General features: G+C 41.6%; 1 protein-coding gene across 1 annotated transcript in view; it reads right to left on the bottom strand.

Annotated features, from left to right (window-relative positions):
* kdrl (kinase insert domain receptor like) overlaps positions 1-20581 on the bottom strand; it is a 41171-nt gene that overhangs the window by 12500 nt on the left and 8090 nt on the right. The window contains exons 3-24 of the mRNA XM_083980574.1: positions 20132-20352; positions 18463-18590; positions 17139-17289; positions 16875-17032; positions 16610-16781; positions 16157-16283; positions 15872-16041; positions 14427-14583; positions 12330-12444; positions 9593-9701; positions 8101-8385; positions 7704-7850; positions 7421-7549; positions 6305-6411; positions 5712-5841; positions 4815-4919; positions 3072-3185; positions 2757-2845; positions 2420-2573; positions 1545-1642; positions 773-895; positions 370-481 (exon numbers count right to left, since the gene is read on the bottom strand). Of these exons, the coding sequence (XP_083836700.1) occupies positions 370-481; positions 773-895; positions 1545-1642; positions 2420-2573; positions 2757-2845; positions 3072-3185; positions 4815-4919; positions 5712-5841; positions 6305-6411; positions 7421-7549; positions 7704-7850; positions 8101-8385; positions 9593-9701; positions 12330-12444; positions 14427-14583; positions 15872-16041; positions 16157-16283; positions 16610-16781; positions 16875-17032; positions 17139-17289; positions 18463-18590; positions 20132-20352 (3101 nt within the window). The remainder of the gene's footprint in view (positions 1-369; positions 482-772; positions 896-1544; positions 1643-2419; positions 2574-2756; positions 2846-3071; positions 3186-4814; positions 4920-5711; positions 5842-6304; positions 6412-7420; positions 7550-7703; positions 7851-8100; positions 8386-9592; positions 9702-12329; positions 12445-14426; positions 14584-15871; positions 16042-16156; positions 16284-16609; positions 16782-16874; positions 17033-17138; positions 17290-18462; positions 18591-20131; positions 20353-20581) is intronic.

The raw sequence follows: 20581 nt of genomic DNA, 5'->3' as shown, positions 1-20581 counted from the left end.
TGCATGTACTGTACTAGAAATCACAGTCTAACTTTGTTTCTAATAGTTTTTTTCAGGCTGACAATGCAAGCCTGAGCCCATTGTCCTGAAGGCATAATTACTTACTGAAGACAGTTATTACCCAGTGCATCTGGTGAGCCTGTATAGTCAGGGGCACCAAGCTTCAGCTCTCTTCTCACTGAACACCTCTGATAGCAGAACTTAGTGTTTAATGGAGATGCCAGGCTTTGTGCATATAGTACGTGAGGTTGGTGAGATTAAATGTGAAAGTAAATGTGTTTTCCATGAGCAAGCCTCCTTTGTTCCCTTGCATGTTTAACAGAGTGCAAGTTAATGATGAAGTGCTCAGTGCTGAGCCAGGGCACTTACCCAGAGAGAAGATCTCCCACATGAGAACACCAAAAGACCAAACATCACTCTGAGTTGTGTAGATCTTGTCAAAAATGGCCTCAGGTGCCATCCACTTGAGCGGCAGCCTGGCCTGTGAACAAGGATTGAAATAAAATTACATAATTTACAGCCTCAATTCAGTAGTATAGAGACCGCAGCACCACCACTAATTATGCCGTCCGATTGGTTCAAACTGTGGCAGCAGGTACTGCCTTTGATTTGGCTAAAACTCATTTGGCCTCAGATTTCCAAGGACTGCAGAATTTATTCGGTGCCCTTTTTTCTGACCAGTTAATGGTAGATTTCTGTTTTTCATTTTATCAACTGATTTCTCTGCAAGGAAGCAAACACTAGACAGCTGGAAACAACTACAACAACTTACATCTCCTTTGCGCACATAATCCGGGTCTTTGTAGATGTCTCTGGCAAGTCCAAAATCACAAATCTTCACAACATTATTCTCAGACAGCAGTATGTTTCGCGCAGCCAGATCACGATGGATGCACTAATGGAAAAAATCAAGAAACAAAATCTTATTCATTGTGACATGCACGTATACTTTTCTACGTGTTTTTGACTTCAGAAAGGTACTCGGTGTGCTATACAGCGCGGCTGCTTGCTGGAGCAACACATGGTCAAGTCATCAGTGATGTCACAATAGCGGACGATGTGTTCCATATCCAGGCGAAGAAATGCCTGTAAAAGGTCATTTACAACAATGGCTTCTTTCCCTAATCAGTCCCATCCTGTCTCCCTGAATTATGAATGACTTTATATGAATGAGTTGTAGTCTGTTATCCTTTAGAAACATTGGACTTACACAGGCAAATTAATGATTGCGTTTTATGTGTGATGGCAAATGGTTCACATGTAAACTTAAGAGCTCATTCTGCTGTATTCATGGACAATGTGTTGACAGACACATCCAACATGATTTGCATGCAGACAGTTTTTTAGTATGAGTTTGCTCGCTAAATTTTGCCTGTTTAACTGCAGGAATTAAACAAGGAATTGGCTTAGTGTCTTTATTATTTGGGGAAGGATTTAAATCAAAATCAAAACAAAACACTTTTTATGTTGTAACACAATACATTGACTGGATTTCATAATAGAAACAATTTTTTTTATAGTGATTTGTGTGAGGAAGAGTCTACCTTGCGTGAAGCCAAGAACTCCATGCCTTTTGCAACTTGGAAACTGTAGCAAATCAAATCTTCCAGTGTCAGGACTCTTTTATACAAATCCTCAGATTCTGTGAAACAAGAGAACATAAGGCTTTGCCTGTTAGAATAATGTTTTCATGGCGGACATATACAGCCTTTTAATTCGAAACAATAATCCTGCTGTGTTTTAAAATGCAGTCAGTGTGATTATCAGCTTTCTACACCTGTCAGATAAACGGATAAGATGAAACACTAACAATTGTAATAGGGAAACTGTAAATTTTAAACCCCAGACTACAACACGTCATGTTAACAATTCATCCTGTCTCGCACATGTCTCTACACACTGTCTTTAAAACATCCTTTACAGATGAGAGATAAAACAAACTGCCTCTATTTTTCAGATGTTACTGTAGGTGAAACGTGTGGTTATGGGCCCTGTGTGCTGGTCGGGGGTCTGAGAGAGGAACTCACAAGGAGTCCTTCCACTGGCCCACCTGAGTAAACAGCTAATCAAACCAGAAATAACACATTAGAGACAATATGGCTGACGTGCCGGTCCCGAGTTTGAGCCCAAGAGCAGAGCAAGACCCAGGCAAGGACAGGAAATAAACAGACGCCTCCCCAGGCTCAGTGGGGTGACAGTGGCTCCTGCTGCAGTGATTGTACTGCTGAACAGGAGGAGGAAACGTCCCATCAGACACAGGCTAGAAAACAATTTGAAGGGAGCTTTCATTCCTGGGCAGGAGGGGTGGAGCAGAGGTGAGAGCGGGGGGCGGGGGGGGGGACAGCAGCAGGAGGGCCAAACAGAGAGGGGGAGGTGTGCTTAGGGGGTTGAAAGGAAGCAAGACGTGCTTGGCCTTTACCTTCTTCCTCTTCCTCCGAGTCGCAGTAGCTCTTATCTTCGATGAACCCAGAGCTGGCTGAGCTTCCCGTGCTCGCTACGCTCTCCAGCCGGCGCTTCATCAGCTCGCTCAGCTCGCAGGATGATCCCGATGACACCACCTTGCCGTCCTGGCGCTGACCAGCACACACATATCATGATAAATGAAATGCTGTTGCTGACATGCGTTAGGGGTTTTTTCCATAAGGTTGTCAAAACAGTCACTGCATGCTCAGTGCTCACACTAATTATCCTCCTCGCTAAAATGATGAGAAAGCAAGAGTTCTGGAAAGTCAAAAGTCATGCAGCCGGTGTCTCACCTTGTACACAATGAAGTCGTCTCTCTTGCTTCTCAAGTAGTTGGACAAGTTGCCGTACTTGCAGAACTCCACTATCATCATTAGTGGTCCTGTTAAGATTTCATATGGTTATTCCCATATCATACAATAGTTCACAATAAAAGAGTCAATATCAATTTAAACCTTAACTGACACCTCAGTGGCAACATAACGTCCCGTAGTTGTAATGCCTTCAATTTCCTTTTTTTTTTTTTTTTTTTTTTTTTTTTTTTTTAAATATCTGACTATCAGAACAGTGGGAATGCATCTTCTAACTTCCTCAGTAGTGAAGCTCACCTCCAGGCTTCGTGCAGGCTCCCAGCAGGTTCACCACATTTAGGTGATGGCCAATGTGGATCAGGATCTTTAACTCTGACATCAGAGCTTTCCGCTCATTTGACGTAGCACCTCCTGTAATAATGTAAACACATGGTTCTAGTTGATGCATCATCAAAAACATCTTGACAAAAAGGATATCTTTAAGGATAACCTATGGATGTTACATTCATCTAACCAAAACTGCATAATGTTATAATAGTGACACTAAAAAAGAGCATTTAAATAAATAAAACAATGTCCCAAGAAAATTTGAGAAATATCATAGAAAGATAAAAATGGAAATGAAATATTTATTGCAAAATATGTATATATAGAATCTATGGTGAACACCCAGACAATGACATAGTCTCCACTTGCTTCTTGCATTTAAAGACATTTTTCAGGTTCTGCAGTTTGCATGGTCAGCGATATGGTCAGTGTGCAAAAAAAGTTGCCGGATTATTTGGGATTTTGATTTTCATTAAAAATGATGGCATAATAATAATATTGCTCTAGGCCCGGTGATATGAAGTGGCTTTGATGGAGGAAATCCTAAAAGCTAAGTGCCAACAGAATTACAGAAACAAAACAGGAGGTACTCACATTTCATACCTGACTTTGAGATGTTTGAACAATGATGTAACGTCTTTGACTTGAATTACAAAAATCAAGATTTAGAGTTTGTTTTTTGTTGCTTCAGTGAACCAGATATTTATGAGCTAGAAGCTAAGGCAGCCAGGGAGTCTCTCACTAAACCATGGTCAATTTGAGGAGACCTGCTGCTTTCCATTAAGTTTGACCTACGGCTAACAACAGCCTGAGTCTGTTCTTCACCGAGAGCCTGTGATTTATGCTGAGACATGATTAATGCTATGACAGTGACCAATATATCTAAGCAACAACCCTATTTTTTACCCTTACTGGTACATCATCCCCATATCATCGATCAAAGTACTGTAGGTATTCATTTAGCCTTTCTAGTGATGCAAAAGGAGAAAAAATATTTCAACCACATGTAAAACTATGCTAAAGGAAATAGCTAAACTGTTGTACTCTAAATTCCTTTTAGCCTCTTGGTTTTCCTGTTTTCTTTTTGATCTAACATTTATGGTTTGTTGTGAATTTTTAGGAAGACGCTGGAATGGCAATGTAAATAATTCCTGTTAAAAATCAAGACTGAAAGCAGGAGATCATTTCCAAATGTTAAAGCCTCTGAAATGTAAAAAATGTAAACATGTTTTTTTATTGCTCTTTTTATTTCCTATCTTACACTTGTGAACTCTTCCTCACCTGCAGATTTTGGACATTCTGATCTGAGCAGCCAGAAATGCATACGCGGAGCTCAATCTCTTCATCAAGAACAGGGTTAGAGGTCTTAGCCTTTACCTCTAACTGCACTTTGCAAGGGAACAGACATTGCATGCTTTGCTTTGAACCAATACGCCACACAAACATTAATTGCACGCACATGTGGTGCTGTAGCTCATGAGTCTGAAGCGTGTATAATAAATAAATCCTCTGCAGAAATGACACATAGCTGATATTCATCTGCTATCCATACAATAGTATGTTTTGTGGTCTGTCTGTCATGAGTGATGAACCCAAGAGGCCATGCAGGCAAAATTAAAATGGGTGTGATAAAGTATATTTATTATAATAAATGTGCCTGTAACTATCCAATAATGTTGGATCAGTTACAAAATAATATTTTAGACATCCTACCCTTCAGCATTTTGACAGCAACAGTCTTGCAGGTCGAGAGCTTGTCGATCCCAAAGGCAGAAGCCTCCACCACTTTTCCAAAAGCTCCGTGGCCAAGAGTTTTGCCTGCGAAGGAAGAAAGTATTTGATAAGTGGGAAGACATTAGAGCTTCCTGTCCTTGGAGCAGAAAAATTAAGACTGGATTTCTTGTCAGTCAGGCTACGGGCCCGTGATTAAAAGAACAGGCTGGGACTCTCATCACGAGGCGGTTATTCTAGAGAATTTATGGTTCACTTACGTCTGGATGACAGCACAGGTCACTGATAAATAATGACCCTGCACGCCAGCTGCACAGAGGGGTGACATCTATTGCATGTACCTTAATGTGGCCATGTATGTCTGTACCATCAACCACATTTGAGGTGAACTTGGATCTTTTGTTAGACTATCATACATTTTGTCATTCCACTGTTTATGCACTATTATCAAATCACACTGCTGTGGATAATGGCAGATATATATGTTTCTGGTGGTCCGTGCCAATAAAATCAAAGCCTCTGCACACAGTGATATCGCTGCAATGAGGAATTGTAGTGAAGAATAACATTCACATTGCAAAGACTACATTATCCTATTCATAACCTCAAATGAATTATTACCAAAGGAGTTGGAGATGATATTGCAAGCTTGACTCTTGATGCTCCAGTTTTGTTTGAAAATTATTACAGCAATTAAGTATGTATCACAGTTTTAAAAGAAGAACAGTGCTGAAACCCTTTAAAATGATGTTTTTCCTGTATTAAAGATTTAGAGGATGGCAAGCAAATAGCTAAGTTTACATTTAATGCTTTATTATTGCCTGCAACATTAAAGATTAAACATTTTTCTCCACACTGGAGGAACTGCACAGTGCTCACCTAGTCGCAGACGGTCACGGGGAAACTCCCATCTGCTGCCGTCATATTGAAGAAGATCATTCTGCTCATCGAGGGGACACTCATCAGGGTCAATGATGATAGATGGACCCATCTTGTAGTGAGCTGGTTGCTGCAGGTGTGATACAAAAAAACGTTAATTTCATCATTAAAATAAGGAAGTTTTTGATCATCACAACCATGGAACAACTTACAACTTGTTTTAAGTGATCAGCAAGTAAAAAAAAAAATGCTGACATGACATTCGTGCTTCATGCACATACTCAACATGACATAAGAAATGACTCAACACACAAGCTCCGCAGAAATCCTTGTTTTACTGTACACACATCACTGCACCGAAGTTTCCTCACTGTTTTCGTTGTACAAGCACATTATGTTCTCCTTTGAGGCCATACCCTAAATACAAGCACTTCCCAATTGTCAGGAAATGTGGAAACCATAAACACTTGCTAAATTTATCCTTCCATTAAACTGCATTTCACAACAGGCATGCGTCAGTCAGACTGATTACATCAAGAACATCCAAAAAATGTGTAGTGTTTTGGAGAGAATAAAGAAATGTAAAGCCATACCTTCCTTAGCTTGCGGATGAAGAGGATAAGCATGAGCCAGAGGAATGTGGCTGCGGCTCCCGTACACACCAGAATTATGACCTCAACATTTGGCTTTCCGTCACCTCCTGGAAAGAAAAGACCTGTTGTCAACCCCCAGATGAAAAAGCACCGTGTACTTTTTGTGATCTCATGAGTTGTCACATTATATAGACAGGGATTTCTGGAGTATTGTGATCAAAAGAAAACCTTTACAGTCTGTTACAAATTTACTGGTTTGTGACTGAAGATGAGGGGACCATTTTATCACATCATTCTTTGGTTTATTTGTTTCTAATCAAATACTTCTCTGAGATTGTATACAAAAAAGAAGTGGAAACACACTTTGGTGTTTATTTCTGGCTTGTTTGGGCCATGCATACCACGGTTTTTCCAAAAGAGTTTTCCTCCAAACACTATTTTTCTAACCATCCATGTCGGCACTTTGAAAGCTCATATCCTTTGAATCTACACAAAATCTTTCCAGGTCTTATTTCATGTGATCTTTGAGTAAACAGCCAAAGAAGGACATGGATACAGCTCATTGATGAAATATGTGTGTGGCGAAGATGGAGTGGACAAAAATAACTCAAAAGTTGAACATCACAGGTAAAGTAAATCTTCGGACTAAGTGCATCCTGCCAACATTGTATTTTGCACTGTCACATGTCGTGCAATTCATTTTACAGGTGAAATGCTCACAGGGACACACGCGTTAACAGACGGGACTTCGACTTCAATCATCAGCTGTGTGTTTCCAGTCCCTTGGCTGTTGTAGCAGTCAATCTCTTAGCACTCATTAGTGGACCTCTTAACACTTTACAGAGGTCACGTCCTCAAAGTAAGGACCCTCAGCCAGAGCCTTGATCATAAAAAACCAACAGGGGAATTCACTTGGCATTCCTGGCAACCACAGATTTTCCATCAGGGGACATTTTCATGCTGAGGTCAAGCTAGAACTATTTGTAGTAGTGAGAAGATATTTTGGTTTTGACATTAGCACACGCCACCTCCCGATGTGAAATGGCTATGATAAATGTGTTGGTTTATTTTTTAGGGTTGGGAAGTTAAAACGTGTAGGGTGTCTTCATGACTTACCAACCACAGTAACAACAGCACTTGTTTTTGCAGTACCCTCAACATTGCTGGCTTGACACTCGTACAGACCTTCGTCATCTTTCTTCACCCTCTCAATTGTCAGAAGGCCATCTTCTCCCATCGTGATACCTGCGACACACAAACTCTAAGTCAGACTGGTACAATTAAGTCCATAAACATAAGACATTTAACACATGGGACTATTTTTGTGCAGGTGCATGCTGGGTTTTTTTCCATAAAAGTGTGGAATTTATTCTCAGATGAAATACTAATCTCAGGTTACCTGGACCCTCTTCCACTCGAACGTTATCCTTGAACCATGTGATGTTGGGACGAGGAACTCCCACAGCAAAGCAAGCCAGTATCAGGGTGCTGCTGCTGTTCACATCCTGATTGGTCAGGTTTTGACTCAGCCAGGGGCGTTTCCTTGCTGCACCAAACAAAGCAAACAGTCTGAAACAGAGATACTTTTGCTCTATTCCTATCTTACAATACTTAGACTGCGACTGAACGACCGTTCCTGTGTGGTAATTTACAATAGTATGGCCACTTATCACAAGAGTACACACAAATTTTACTGTGATGCCTCAGTAAACTATTAATGATAAACGCAAATGGTACAAGTAACAGTTATCACCAAGAAATAAACAATAAGCCTCTCATATCCACTTGTAACTTACCATCCACCCTCAGTAAAGCCTTCTTGAGTTCAACCCTCTTGTGGAACTTGTGTGCTTGGCACTTGAACCCTGTCGTGCTGTTTTTGGACACATTACGCAGGTGTAGAGAAATGGAAATGGAGTAGTTGCCGAGCTGGGGGCCGGTCACATTAGAAGTGACTGTTTGATTGGCAGAGTCCAACCAGTGCAGGTCTGTGTAGAGGTAGCGAGCCGCCCGACAAGTCAGAGTGACATCATCCCCCTCGATGGCTTCCCGAGGTTCAGTGGTAATCTCCTCAGAGTTATCTGTTCACACAAGTTTAAGGAATGCAGTAAATTAAGATTGATGTTATGTCACTTCCAGATGATGACCCTGAGTGATCGGACGGGGTCAGTTAGAGTTACTAATAATAAACAAATAGCATCATTTTACAGGAATCTGTGGCATCTGCTCTGTACACATAAGCAAAGAGTCGCAGAACGATCCTGTTTGGGACAACAGTTTGGGACACAAAGCTGCTCATCGCAGACCAGGAATGTCAAATTTGCAGTTGTTTCCTGTTTCATCACTGTTAATTGGAAGCACGTTGCTGGCGGACAGCATTGCTGATGGCGCTCTCGCACTCATCCAATTGGAACGAAGCTGAGTCTGGGCCCCAGGGGAACCGGACTGCGCTTGTTTATTCAGATTGCTGGAAAGCATTCTGTGTTCGGTAAGAGAAGACAGCTGTTATTACAATTCTGTCCTCTTTTCTGAAGCGGCATTCCTTCATTTTTTGTCTTCCTCACCTCCGCGGCAGAGCACAAGACCTCCTGGGAATTCTCCCTCTCTGGGACAGACGTTTTTGGTACTTGGCATCCCCTCAATTATGTGTTCACCTACATCCACTCCACTCCAAAAGCAATACTTCACTCTGAGAGATATGATTCACTCAGCCTTTAAGGAAATGTGATTCACTTTGTGGCCAAATGAACTGTGCAAAGTGAACTGTGCTTGTGTGCGGCGACACCTCATCCCCACTGTTATTACATAACTGTCTCAATGGATCTTCATTTTGGGAACATTTGGAAAAGCTCAGATGTGCATAAAAAAGTAATTCTCATAGCAGAAGTCTCAGAGAGAAAGAGGAATGACCTGCTGGCACTGGAGCAGGAATGCAGTTGTTCATAGCTGTTTTTAAACGCGTGCCATTATAGTGCTCCATATGGCTCAGGACATGTTTGCCTCTCTTCCTCCCTGAAGCCGTTTAACTACAGTGGAAGATGGTTTCAATTAATGCCCCCCCCCTGGTCTCTTTATTGCACAATACAATCTGCACATTCCTTCGCTGTTCTTGCAATTCATTACTACGTAGCGTTTGTGTAAATCATCTGAAAGAATCTCGTGCACAGTACAGTATATAGTGTGCTTTGCAATAACAATAAAACTCAGTAGAGTATCTCTGCACGCACTTTCAGCTGGTAAGATTTAGATGTTGATGCGTCAGGTGTTGTGTTCTCGCAGCCCACTTACCGTAGACGAAGAAAGGCATTGTCATGTTGCTGGAGCCCATCTCATTCTGGGCCACACAGGAGTATTTTCCCGACACGCTAGCCTCTCCAATCACCAAGGTGCTCACAGTCTAATTGGGATCAATAGGGCAGTTGTTATGATTAACTGATAAACTGATTGTTCACAACAGAATAAATAACAAATGGTTAAAATCACAATTCAGTTTTCAACAGAACTTTATCTTTATCCTTTATCCTGACAGATCCCAGCGGAGTCAGTCACCATCAGAGCAGTTAGCTGCTGTTAACAGGCCAGTAAGAGGTCTGCAACAAGAATGGTCTGTTTTTTACTCTCCAGTGCGTCACATTAATGAAAGGGTACATCTGGAGTTTTAAAACCCACTGAGTCTCCTTCAGACCTGCACTATAGATCTAGCGCTGGGGCTCCATGTCCATTTCCTGAAAAGCACTTCTAATGCCACACTCAATTTTTGTAATCACGCTAGTACAACATTTTAATGGCTTAAATAGACAAAATAATATGTGAAACTTGGGTGAGGGCCAGACTGCATGGGGTTCTGTTTAATGTTCATAGTGACATCTGTTTTTTTGGGGGCAGTCAGCTACATCAAAGAGAATGAATGATGTGGGTGTATTGTCTGGGTGTATGCGGGCTGAAACTTCCTGAGTTGTAGGAACTATTGTGTTGCCTTTTAGACAAACAGTCATAGCTATGAAACCCTTTCAACCGTCAGGTACAATGAACACCATATAAACAGGCAGTAAAAATGTTATATTATATACAAAGCTGTATATATGTATAATGTCCAATTCATACTGCTATAACATTTCTCAAAGCACTGATAGAGCAACCTTACAGTATTATGTTACGACTATTACTCACCATGTAACCCAAGCTCAAAAACAGTCATTTAAATGGTTGTGCTCAGTCCCTGAGAGGTGACCTGACCAGACGAACTGTGACCAGGTGCCCATGTCTTCCCCCTGTATTTTCCTTACATAATGACCCGGGCCAGTATCCCTCTCTATTGGCTTTCTGAGGACCCAGTCAGAGGCCCTGCCCCGACTACGCTCTTATTCAGAGGCCAAAGCGATTTATGTGGGGTGACAGCGAGGAATTCACTTCCAACAAATCCCTCTTCTTTTACACTGCTGCTTGTTATCATTGACCCTTAGTCCTAACCCTCATAAAGCACCAGCGTTTGGCCGCAGGTACTTGTAAATAACTGCTGCCTATCTGTTTATGTCAGAGACATATTAGAAGTGATGCCCTGTGAAAATGGCCATATTGACAGTTACACTTGGAGAGCAAAGAATTGGTATAAATAGCCATAAATCAATACATAACTCAATTATTCAGCAGGAATTCAGTTTCAAACAGTGAATAGGGATGTTTGGATAGATATTAATCACTAGTTGATCCCCTGCAGAAACTTGGCTGTCAGTGAATTTGTGCCCTAATTTGACCCAGTCTTCTGTAAATGGGTTTTTTAACCTAATTCTATGGACTGACTTTCACAAGAAAGTGGAGGCCTGCTCTTAATTATGTTTGGGGTGAACAGTTTTAGTAACAGGCTCCCACAGGACATTAGCAACGATGTCTAAAATTTCCTCTATGTGTGGTACAGTATGTTTTGGGTTTGCATGGCAATAATTGTTCGATGTGAAACTGACAAACTGGTGTATTCCCCAGTGACAACAAACACTATTTATTATCTCTTTTTGTGATCATGCTTTGACAACTACGTTATGTACAAACAGAGTAATACATGCTTCTATAACAAAAGCATAATTCCAGCTGTTTTTGTGTTTGTGCTGGCTCATCTTCACAGGTAATGCTGGGGCTGAATAGATGCAAGGGAGGTTTGTTCTCATCCCTTGGCACATGCATAACTTTACTATTGTTTAGAAGAGTCTCAACAGTGGTAAAAGATGAATTGATGTCAGAATAAAACAATGTGTAAAGCCCAGGATGAAGCAGCAGCTGTATAATTTACAGGTCTTCTCCACATGAAAAAACTGTGAAATCGAGTGTGTGTTTCACTTCAGCAGAGAGAAACTGTGTCTGTCATTTATGGGCCACCATGTCAGAAGTGGCAGGGACGCTCTGGGGGAGGTTTTGTTTCTCATAGAAAGGTTTTTTCATCACAGGAAAACCAATGCAGTTATGCTAGTATGTTAACCCTCTATAATTTAAGTTATAAATGTACATTATTTATCAGTTTGGCATCTTCCTTTTCCGATGCACCACATCACATCGAATCAAGCCAAGGGATTTTCCCGCATTTTCCTGGTTGCTTAGTACAAGTATAAATCATGTCTTTTTAAGTGCAGCAATGAAATAGAAAAGCGAATTCTTCAAAGGGAATTGATGAGTGTCTTTTCATGGGTTTTTGGTCACAGTTACAGTCAAAACTAATGCAAACAAAATGAATAATTTTCAGTGAGAGACACACTGCACCACTGCCAATAGGAAAATTGTTGGCATTTATGGATTTCAGATGTTAAATCTGAATTTCAAGCCCTGGTCACAGGAGGTTTCTACTTGACTCTTGCCAAACTATTGGTTGTTCTGTGGCTTTCTACACACCTTCTCAATCACATCCTCTTGATTGCTTTCATATAAACCACCACAAATATTGTATAGTACGTCATTTCTATTCATCAACTACATTTCACGGTCTATCCATTGTTTAAATACCACGTGCAAATACAAGAGAATAAGTTAAACCATCTACCTTATTTTTTCCTTTCACCAGTTCCGGCTTGGTGGTTATACTCTTAATCGAGTTGTGAGAGTCATTTGCCCTGTTGTTAGTGTTGACCAGGATTGGGTCAGCGTTGGCAATGCATCTGCAGGACAGGAAAAAAATGCAATAAAACTGGCCATCTACTCATGCTCCCAGCTGTGCAGGAACAGATGTAATAGTGTTAGACAATACAACAAAGATGTAAAAACAGACTTTTATGTTGTTTTAATTGCAAACTTTTATGCCACATCCTGCTCAAATCACATGATTATGATATATGGCTTGTTGGCTTCTTGCAAATGCTTTAATCCTGAAAGTCTGGGGATATTAGAAGTCCACTGAGACTGATTTGGGTAGAGTCCAGGTCTAGACCAGGTTGTCTGGGTTATAAAAGCTAGAAAAAGGATTTGACCCCCCCCCCACCCCCCACCCCAAACCCTTCACCGCCCGTGGTGGGCAACAATCAGCCTGATGAGAGGAGAGGCAGTGGAGGAAACAGCAACAAGGACAGGAAGGGCTGTGCTCTGCGTCACCTCATACAGGAACCCCCCTCTACATTCTGGTCAGAGGAGATAAGGTTGATCCTAAGACCTCAGCAGTCAACAAGGGACAGCTGATAACTTCTTAACCTGGTGATAAAGACATCCTATATTTCTGCTTCCGAGACTATCAGCCTTATTCCACATCCAACATAGTAAGCTTCCCTCAACTCTAAACTCTCCCCATAGACCCCATGTTCCGCCTCCTTTCCAAAACCCCAAAGATTTAGATGAGATACGATCTTGAAGGGCCACATGTGGGATTTACACTGACAGGTAATTTGCAGGGTCAGGCCTGTATAAAACAAACATTTTGCACAATTGGCCTCCCACCAGGCTATAGCTGTAGCTATGTCTCATTAGCTGCCTGCCACTGCCCAGCCACTGTTCCTAATGCCAGCCCTGATTATCTTTAGGCCAGCAGAAAGAGCTGCTTTGACCCAAGTAAGACTCTGCTATTATTTATGATAAAGTTGCCAAGTACAAGTGTTTTTTTTTATATAATCCAATGAATAAAATGGAGGCACTGGTGGATTAACACCATAATTCAATTTCTCTCAGTCCACAGAGTTGTTTTTGTTAATGGAGTTTAGGCCTGATAACACAAGGGTAATGACCCATTGTTTTCCCAATTTTGCGACTTGCAGGTCTCCTGCTGTCATTGACGAGCCAAGATCTCAGGGAATGTTCATCTTGTTTGTGGGTTCACTACCAGGCTGGTATTCATGCACAGTCAGTCATACACTCACTGCTGCACGATTCTGTTACAGCTCAGGGAATCTGAGATTAATATATCTCCCCCTTGTTTCCCCTTTAGCCTACAGAACCACTGACCACAAACAAGAGGGCAGCTCTCGGGGGCTGCATTTCTTTGATTAATGTGTCATATTCTGGGCCCAAGTCAATTCAGTAAATCTATTTTATAGTGGGACCTCAAGGCAGGAGTGGTGGCTCTGAAAGCTACAGTTTTCTGATGTGAGGTCTGTGATGCCGTTTGTCCGTGTGTTTGTGAATACAACTTCAGTACTGTTGTGGAAAGTTTTTGTTCTCCAACATAGCTGTAGAATTTGTGCAAATGCTGTGCAGTGAACATAAAGTGTGAAAGATTTTACACATACAAACTGTATAAACAGTTTTCTGGAAAAAGAGACATTTCCAGGGTCAAGTGCAACCTGATCAACTCCTTTATTTGCCTGTAAAACTGCATTTGAAGCTGAGAAGTACATTACAGGTGAGTGGTTGAAAGACCACACTCAATGCTGAATCACCAAATGATAGCTAGTGGCATATAATTGGTTTTGAATCATATTATGTTGGACAGTCCTATCATTCATTAAATTATTAAAAACAAACGTTTACAGAGACAAGACATCTTACCTATCACAAAGAGTTCTCTGTATAAAACATTTTTGCCATAAAATTGTCCTTAAAATGAGGAAAATTTTACATTTGATATGCTTTTGATTCTTGACTTTAACAGACTAAGAATGCAGAAAATGTAGTTGAAGCGCTGCTTTGCTTGGCACATCGTGAGATGGTGACTCACCTTTTAAACGCAGGGTCTGAGTGACACGGCTGCCAGAGCCAAGTGATGGTTGGCAGGGGCAACCCATAAGCAGTGCAGGTTAGCTGATGTTGTTTGCCGAACATGTAGGGCTGCACGTCCCCAGTTGGAAGCTCCGCCTCCGAAATAGTTGGCTTCACTTTGAGATAGAAGTACATATCAACAGACAGGAGTACACAGACACATACAAAAACAGAGAGAGAGAAAGAGAGAGAGAGAGACAACAGGTTAGATCTACCATCCAAATGCAGCTCCCTGTGGACTCTCATAATGTCTTTATAATGAGGGATGACAGTCATGATGGATAGCCATGAAAAAGGTGCCATTGACACCAGTTGTCCTTTAGACACCGTGAGAAGCAAGGCAGGATGATTGGCTAAGCCCAGGGCTGTAGGTCAAAGGACGACCCCACCGTGGCCCATGGCCAGGTCAGGGAATCAACCATGTGCGCCATAATTAACAGCAGACAAAGATCCATGTGCCACCTCTGTCAACCTACAAACTGGGACATTGCTCTGCAAAATCACAGCAATCTGCATCCGACCACACTTGTCATCACAATCAGCTCATTCATGTGTAACACTGTGAGAGCTCTAAACAACTGTTGAACAAAGTTTAAAATAGTTCCCTAATTGATACCAGGGATCACTCTTTACAGAGTAAAGTTTGTGTGTCTGTGTGTTTCATTTTTTTCATTCCAATAAATTTAGGTTGTGTGAAGTGGGACAGCAGAGGACTATAAATAATGCATATACAAGCCAGAAGGGGGCTGATTCTTCCACTTTTTGGCACGCTATTGGGATTGCTTGATAATGTTTAAAGAATGCAATGAAAATAACTCTGCCCACCCCCCATGGTACGCTTCTAGTAACTCAAATACACACGTCTGCTCTCTGCAGCAAGCAGACCTTATCTAAGTTCCTGTCCAACTTGCTAAAACATTTACAACCTTGTGTTAACAGTTATAAATTTTCTTTACAAAGTCACCAGAGCAATGATTTTGCATTTTACATAACTTGTTTTTTCCTTAAGCTATATACACACAACATAGAACATGTTGCTTACTGTGTATGAGCTGCACTGTATATACACATGGTGAGGATGCAAATAAATGCTGGGGACTAGGGGGGGTCTGGAGCGGCTGGAGTCTGCGTGCAGAACAGAGCCCAGGCCATTTACACACTGAGCCAAGCCCCTTCAAAAGAGCCCCAATAATCAACAACAGCTGCCCCTGCTACGTCAATCCAGCCCTGGAATCAACAAGCCCCCAAATTCCTCTCATACTAGAGCTGCTACCTGCCGTCCAGTGAACTGCACTGAAAGCAGCTACAGCGCTGGGGCAACCTCAGTCCACGGCCAAGGCAACGCTTCTTTGCTTCATTTCCTCAGGATCAGTAGTAATTACCAGGTTTATGGCGACAGCTTACCGTTGACTACCAGGGTGTAGCTCAGATTCTTGTACAGGCTCTTCACTTGGTTGCCCAGGCTTATGGTGTAGACCCCAGCATGCTTTTCCTGCACATCACTGATGGTCAGGCTGGAATTAGACATTTTGTAACAGGTGGAATTCTTCTTGATAGGGACCCCATCCTTATACCTAAACAATACCACATAAATGATATCAGTGAAAGGAAAACAATGTACCGGTACTTATACAATGCACTCAATCCCAGACATGCTGTTTTTTTTTGTGACTGTTAACTGTTACTTACCATACAAATATATCTGGAGGAGGCAAAGCGTTGACTTTGGGCTCAAACACAAGCCTTTTTTTACCTTCTTTGACAGTCCATATACTAGACCGTTCATTCTTATAGGAGACATTGAGGAATGGATGCTCTGCAATAAAAGATAAAGACAAAGACATTGGAATCAATGCTGGACGAAAAATTATGTAAAAGTAAACTTATCAAAAATTTTGTATAACAACAGTCATATAATAATTTCTCACATCTCGTTGCCATGGATAAATGTGTTATTATGACAACGACAATAAAGTATTGAATTTAGATGTAAATATTATTTTCTTGTGATAGATTATTGGTTACATGATATTATATATATATATATATAGGATAAGATATATTCTTATACCTTGCAATAAAGGGCAAATGGAAGTTTAATTTTAAACTATCAGATTTTTAATCCACTCAAATAAAACTTACCATAGACAATGATTTTTACTGAGGCGTTCTTGTGTTTTGTGGGTTCAATATCAGCTTTGCAGCGGTACACCCCCTTATCATCTATGGTAATGTTTGGCAGCACCAAAGACTTGCTCATTACAAGGACCCTAGCAGGTTTGTCTAGGGTCTTGTCTGTGTAATGTCGATTTTCCTGGAGACAACAAACGTACCATGAACTCCACTGCTACAATCAGTCATGATCCATTTTACACACAGTCGTTTTAATGGTAAATCCTGAACTTACACTCTTCTTTGGAAATTCCCATGTGAAGTTGATTCTTCCATTGAAGGTGGTCTCACCAGTACAATTAAGAATGAGGGTGTCTCCGGCCAACAGTGTGACACGGTCTGCGGTGACACTGTGGTGGTCTGCGGTGATTTTCACATTTTTAAGAACAAGGGCTGTAAAATAGAGACAAATTATGTCCATGAGGCCGTGGCATTTCTTTCTGAGCAATGGTCTTAATTTTTCAGTGATTAAGTCTCAACAGAAAGACAATGCACTCACTCTGTCTCATAGGGATGTACGTTGACTCGAACTCACGGCCGTGGACCATGGTTTTACAGGTGAGCCAACTGATCGAAGTGTAGGGGCCATAGGGAATCTTGAATCCCACCTTTGGATCCCAGATCTTTTCCTTCGGAATCTTATCTGGGGGCTGCAATCAAGAGTACGGAGGTTTTGTCAGTATCCACAGATATTTGGTGACACTTGTGATGGTCACTGAAGATCACTTCGCCGGAGAGGAATATTATGCAGTCAACTTCATCTAACATATAATACATGCTCTGCTGCGCTCAGCTGGGGACAGACATCTGTGAGAGTGAAGGTCTAATTAGTCTTTATTGTTTTTTGGAGTGTAACTTCTGCATTCATTTATGCAATGGAGCACAAAACAGACACGGAAAAAGGATGTACAAGCCTGCTGCTGTTTGTTCTTATGCCAGAAGCTGGGCTGGGAGAGGAGGCAAGGGAAGGGAAGGAAGGAAAAGGAGCAGGAAGGAGGGGTGCCATAGATTTTCGAATAGCAGGAAGGTCACTCAACCATTATCTGTTCCATCTGAGTCACATGTGTTTGTACACAGTAGGCACTATGACACGTAGCTGTAAATCAATCACTGATATGACAAAAAACACACATCCTTGTGGCTGTCATGGCAACTTTGTCAACATGGCGTTCATGCCGTTGGCTTTATTGACCACAATTAGGTTCTTAAGTTCTGCAGACAGAAGAAAAACATTGTGCAATCACTGCGCAGGCGCTCTTCTGCTGACACGTTGCACTCACTTATCGGATCAAATGTTATAATCGTCATAAGTTACCTGTTGTTTCCTGTGACTGGACACAGTCTGTGCAGTTTTTCTACTGAGTTTCCTGATGTTTGCAAGAGAAGAGGGACTAAATTTAGTCTGAGAGTCTATTCTGAGAAAAACACTCTTGGAACACCTTCCTGCTCTTACAGGAAGCAGACAGGATGACTCCTTTCGCCCCCCCGAGCTTCCCTCAGACAAGCCACTGTCCCTGTTTCTACGTGCTAGAGCAATTTAATATACAAAGGGTGTGAGAGCCAGTGAAACGCCTCAAGTACAGAATCAACAAAGTGAGAACTTTGTTGAGGACAAGTGAGGATACCCTACTGCGGTAGTAAAAACCATCTTGATACTCAGTTTTGATCTCAAATAGTAATCAGATGACTTCAAGGTCCAAAAAGGTCTATGAGCCACATACAGTGTTTTTCTTTATACTGCATACGATATACAGCAAATAATGCAACTTAATCTAGAAGTGAAAGACATGAGCAGAAAGTGTGAAATGATTGTGAGGCCTTACCCCTGTCAATGTTACAACAGCATCAGGAGAGGACGTCCGGCAGGGGATTGTGAGAGTAGTTTCATGCCTGTAGATGCCCAGCATGTAAGGTGTTTGATCATGAGGCTCCACAAACGGCTGCTCAGGATCTGTGGGACAAACAAGAACCCTCTGAAATTAGTGAGATATAAAATACAGGTCAGACAGAAACTGAATTTCAGAGCAGATGTGGCCCCTTACATTTTGTCCTTTGGGATAATCATGTTTTGTAGCAAATTTACAGCTGTTGTTAGAGCAGGGCGAAAAAACAAACAAACTGTAAAGCCAGAGCACTGCAACTGAATCAGGGCAATGTCAGGGCATCCACGCAGTGATCAAATGAAGAGATCGCTTCATTCTAACTGGATAAGGCAGCAGAGCACAGATATAGCAGCCTATAGCAGTGTGTATCTGCTGGGCAGCCACGCATCACACGACAGCTATGGGAACTTCACAGCCACGCAAATAGTCTGTGATTTGTGTGAGGTCAAGCAGTAGTGGTTTGATAAAGGAACTATTATTTGAAAAGTAAGCATAGAAAATGATCTAATAAACAGCAGAAGGCCTTTGAAAAGAGAGTTAGACTAAACACAGGCCCAGCACACTGCCCGATAGCTACATTGAGGGGGGGGGGCACATTTTACAGAACAACTGGAGAGGGAACAAAGTGCATCCAGTTTTAGTTTCACATCCTTTAGAAAGAAAGTTTCATAATTTTATCCTTATCTAATGTCTTTATAGCAACTATTTCCGAGTCTAGAAAATATACACATTTTAGATGAAATGAGCTGGAGCTGACTCTCCGTCCATATGTTGTCTAGCGCGATCTCCATTTGAATAATAGCGTAACTGTAACTGGTGCCTTGTGACGCTTTAGGGGAGGCTTCGGAAAACAGTAGCTGGAGCAGGAAATCACAGTCAATGACCAGGGCTTCCCGTGCAATCACGCTCACCCTTCCACCTCCAGAAGAAACCATAGTACCAAAGAAACCACTTCCTCTTTCTGTCTTAGTCTCTCTGAGAAGGAGAACTGCTGGCACCACAGTCTGAATACCAGGAGACTTTAGTCATCCTGCATTGTAGGTACAGTAACACATATACTGTATGAGTACGTGATTTCAAAATAAAAAAGTCGTTTTTTCTTTCTTTCCTTCCTTCTTCTTAATTTCCATGATCATCATTTTTTTCTTTCAATTTATGTTGTTTTCACTGACTTGTTCTTCTGTTTTAAAGGACAAATCCCTTTCTTCTTGCTGACTAAAAGGTTTTAGTCAAATTTTTGCTTATTGAACTTTTTTTTTTTGTCCATCAAGTGCCAGTGTGCGTGAGCTCAGACCCCTTCATTGGCATCAGCGGATAAATGTTAAATTGTGGACAGAAGGAAAACAATTCAGTTCAAAAAGAAAGAACACTAATCTGTGCTACAGTCTATACACCGGTTCTCTGTATCTCTAAACAACATTACATTTAGTTTTTCTCATGCTTTCTTACATTCAGTGGTCTGGAGTGGATCATTTCACTGGCATAAATTTAACACAGACTGCACGGGACTCTTGTTCCCACTGATTCTTTGACCATGTTTGATTTCTTTCTCAAGAGTCGATAACCTGAGCTGGTCACTGCCAGGCAAAGGCTGCTGTGTAGGTCTCACCTTTGACAAAGACATAGGTTGAAGTGATGTGTTCTGAGCCATCTTTGGTGTATTTACAGCTGTAGCTCCCTGTGTCGTTGGCGCTCAAGTTTGTGACGGTGAGTTTGCTGCAGTGTGAGTGAGAGCGAGAGTGATGTCTGTCACACTGCTGAACCTTCACCCCCTCTGATGAAATGGATCGTCGGTCATCAGCCAGCGTCCAGTGTAGCGGGCCATGACCTCTGACAGAAAACACAGAGGGACAATATTAGACGGACTGAAAGTCAAGTCAACATTCACTTAAATCAGTCCAGTCACTTTCAAGTTTGATAATGGATGGGAAACAAATATGTTGGGTTTGGCACATCAGTATTAGATTACTGTTGATCTGTTCTCTGTAAACAAAGCACTGAATAACACAGCTGGCAACAACCTTACAAGCGTTTTAGTTCAGGGTGGCAGCAACTGCCT

This window comes from Trachurus trachurus (genome assembly GCF_905171665.1).
Source record: "Trachurus trachurus genome assembly, chromosome: 10".
In the NCBI taxonomy this organism is placed as follows: Eukaryota; Metazoa; Chordata; class Actinopteri; order Carangiformes; family Carangidae; genus Trachurus; species Trachurus trachurus.
Note: the sequence above shows the minus strand (reverse complement) of the source record. Positions and strands in the feature narration are given on the sequence as shown.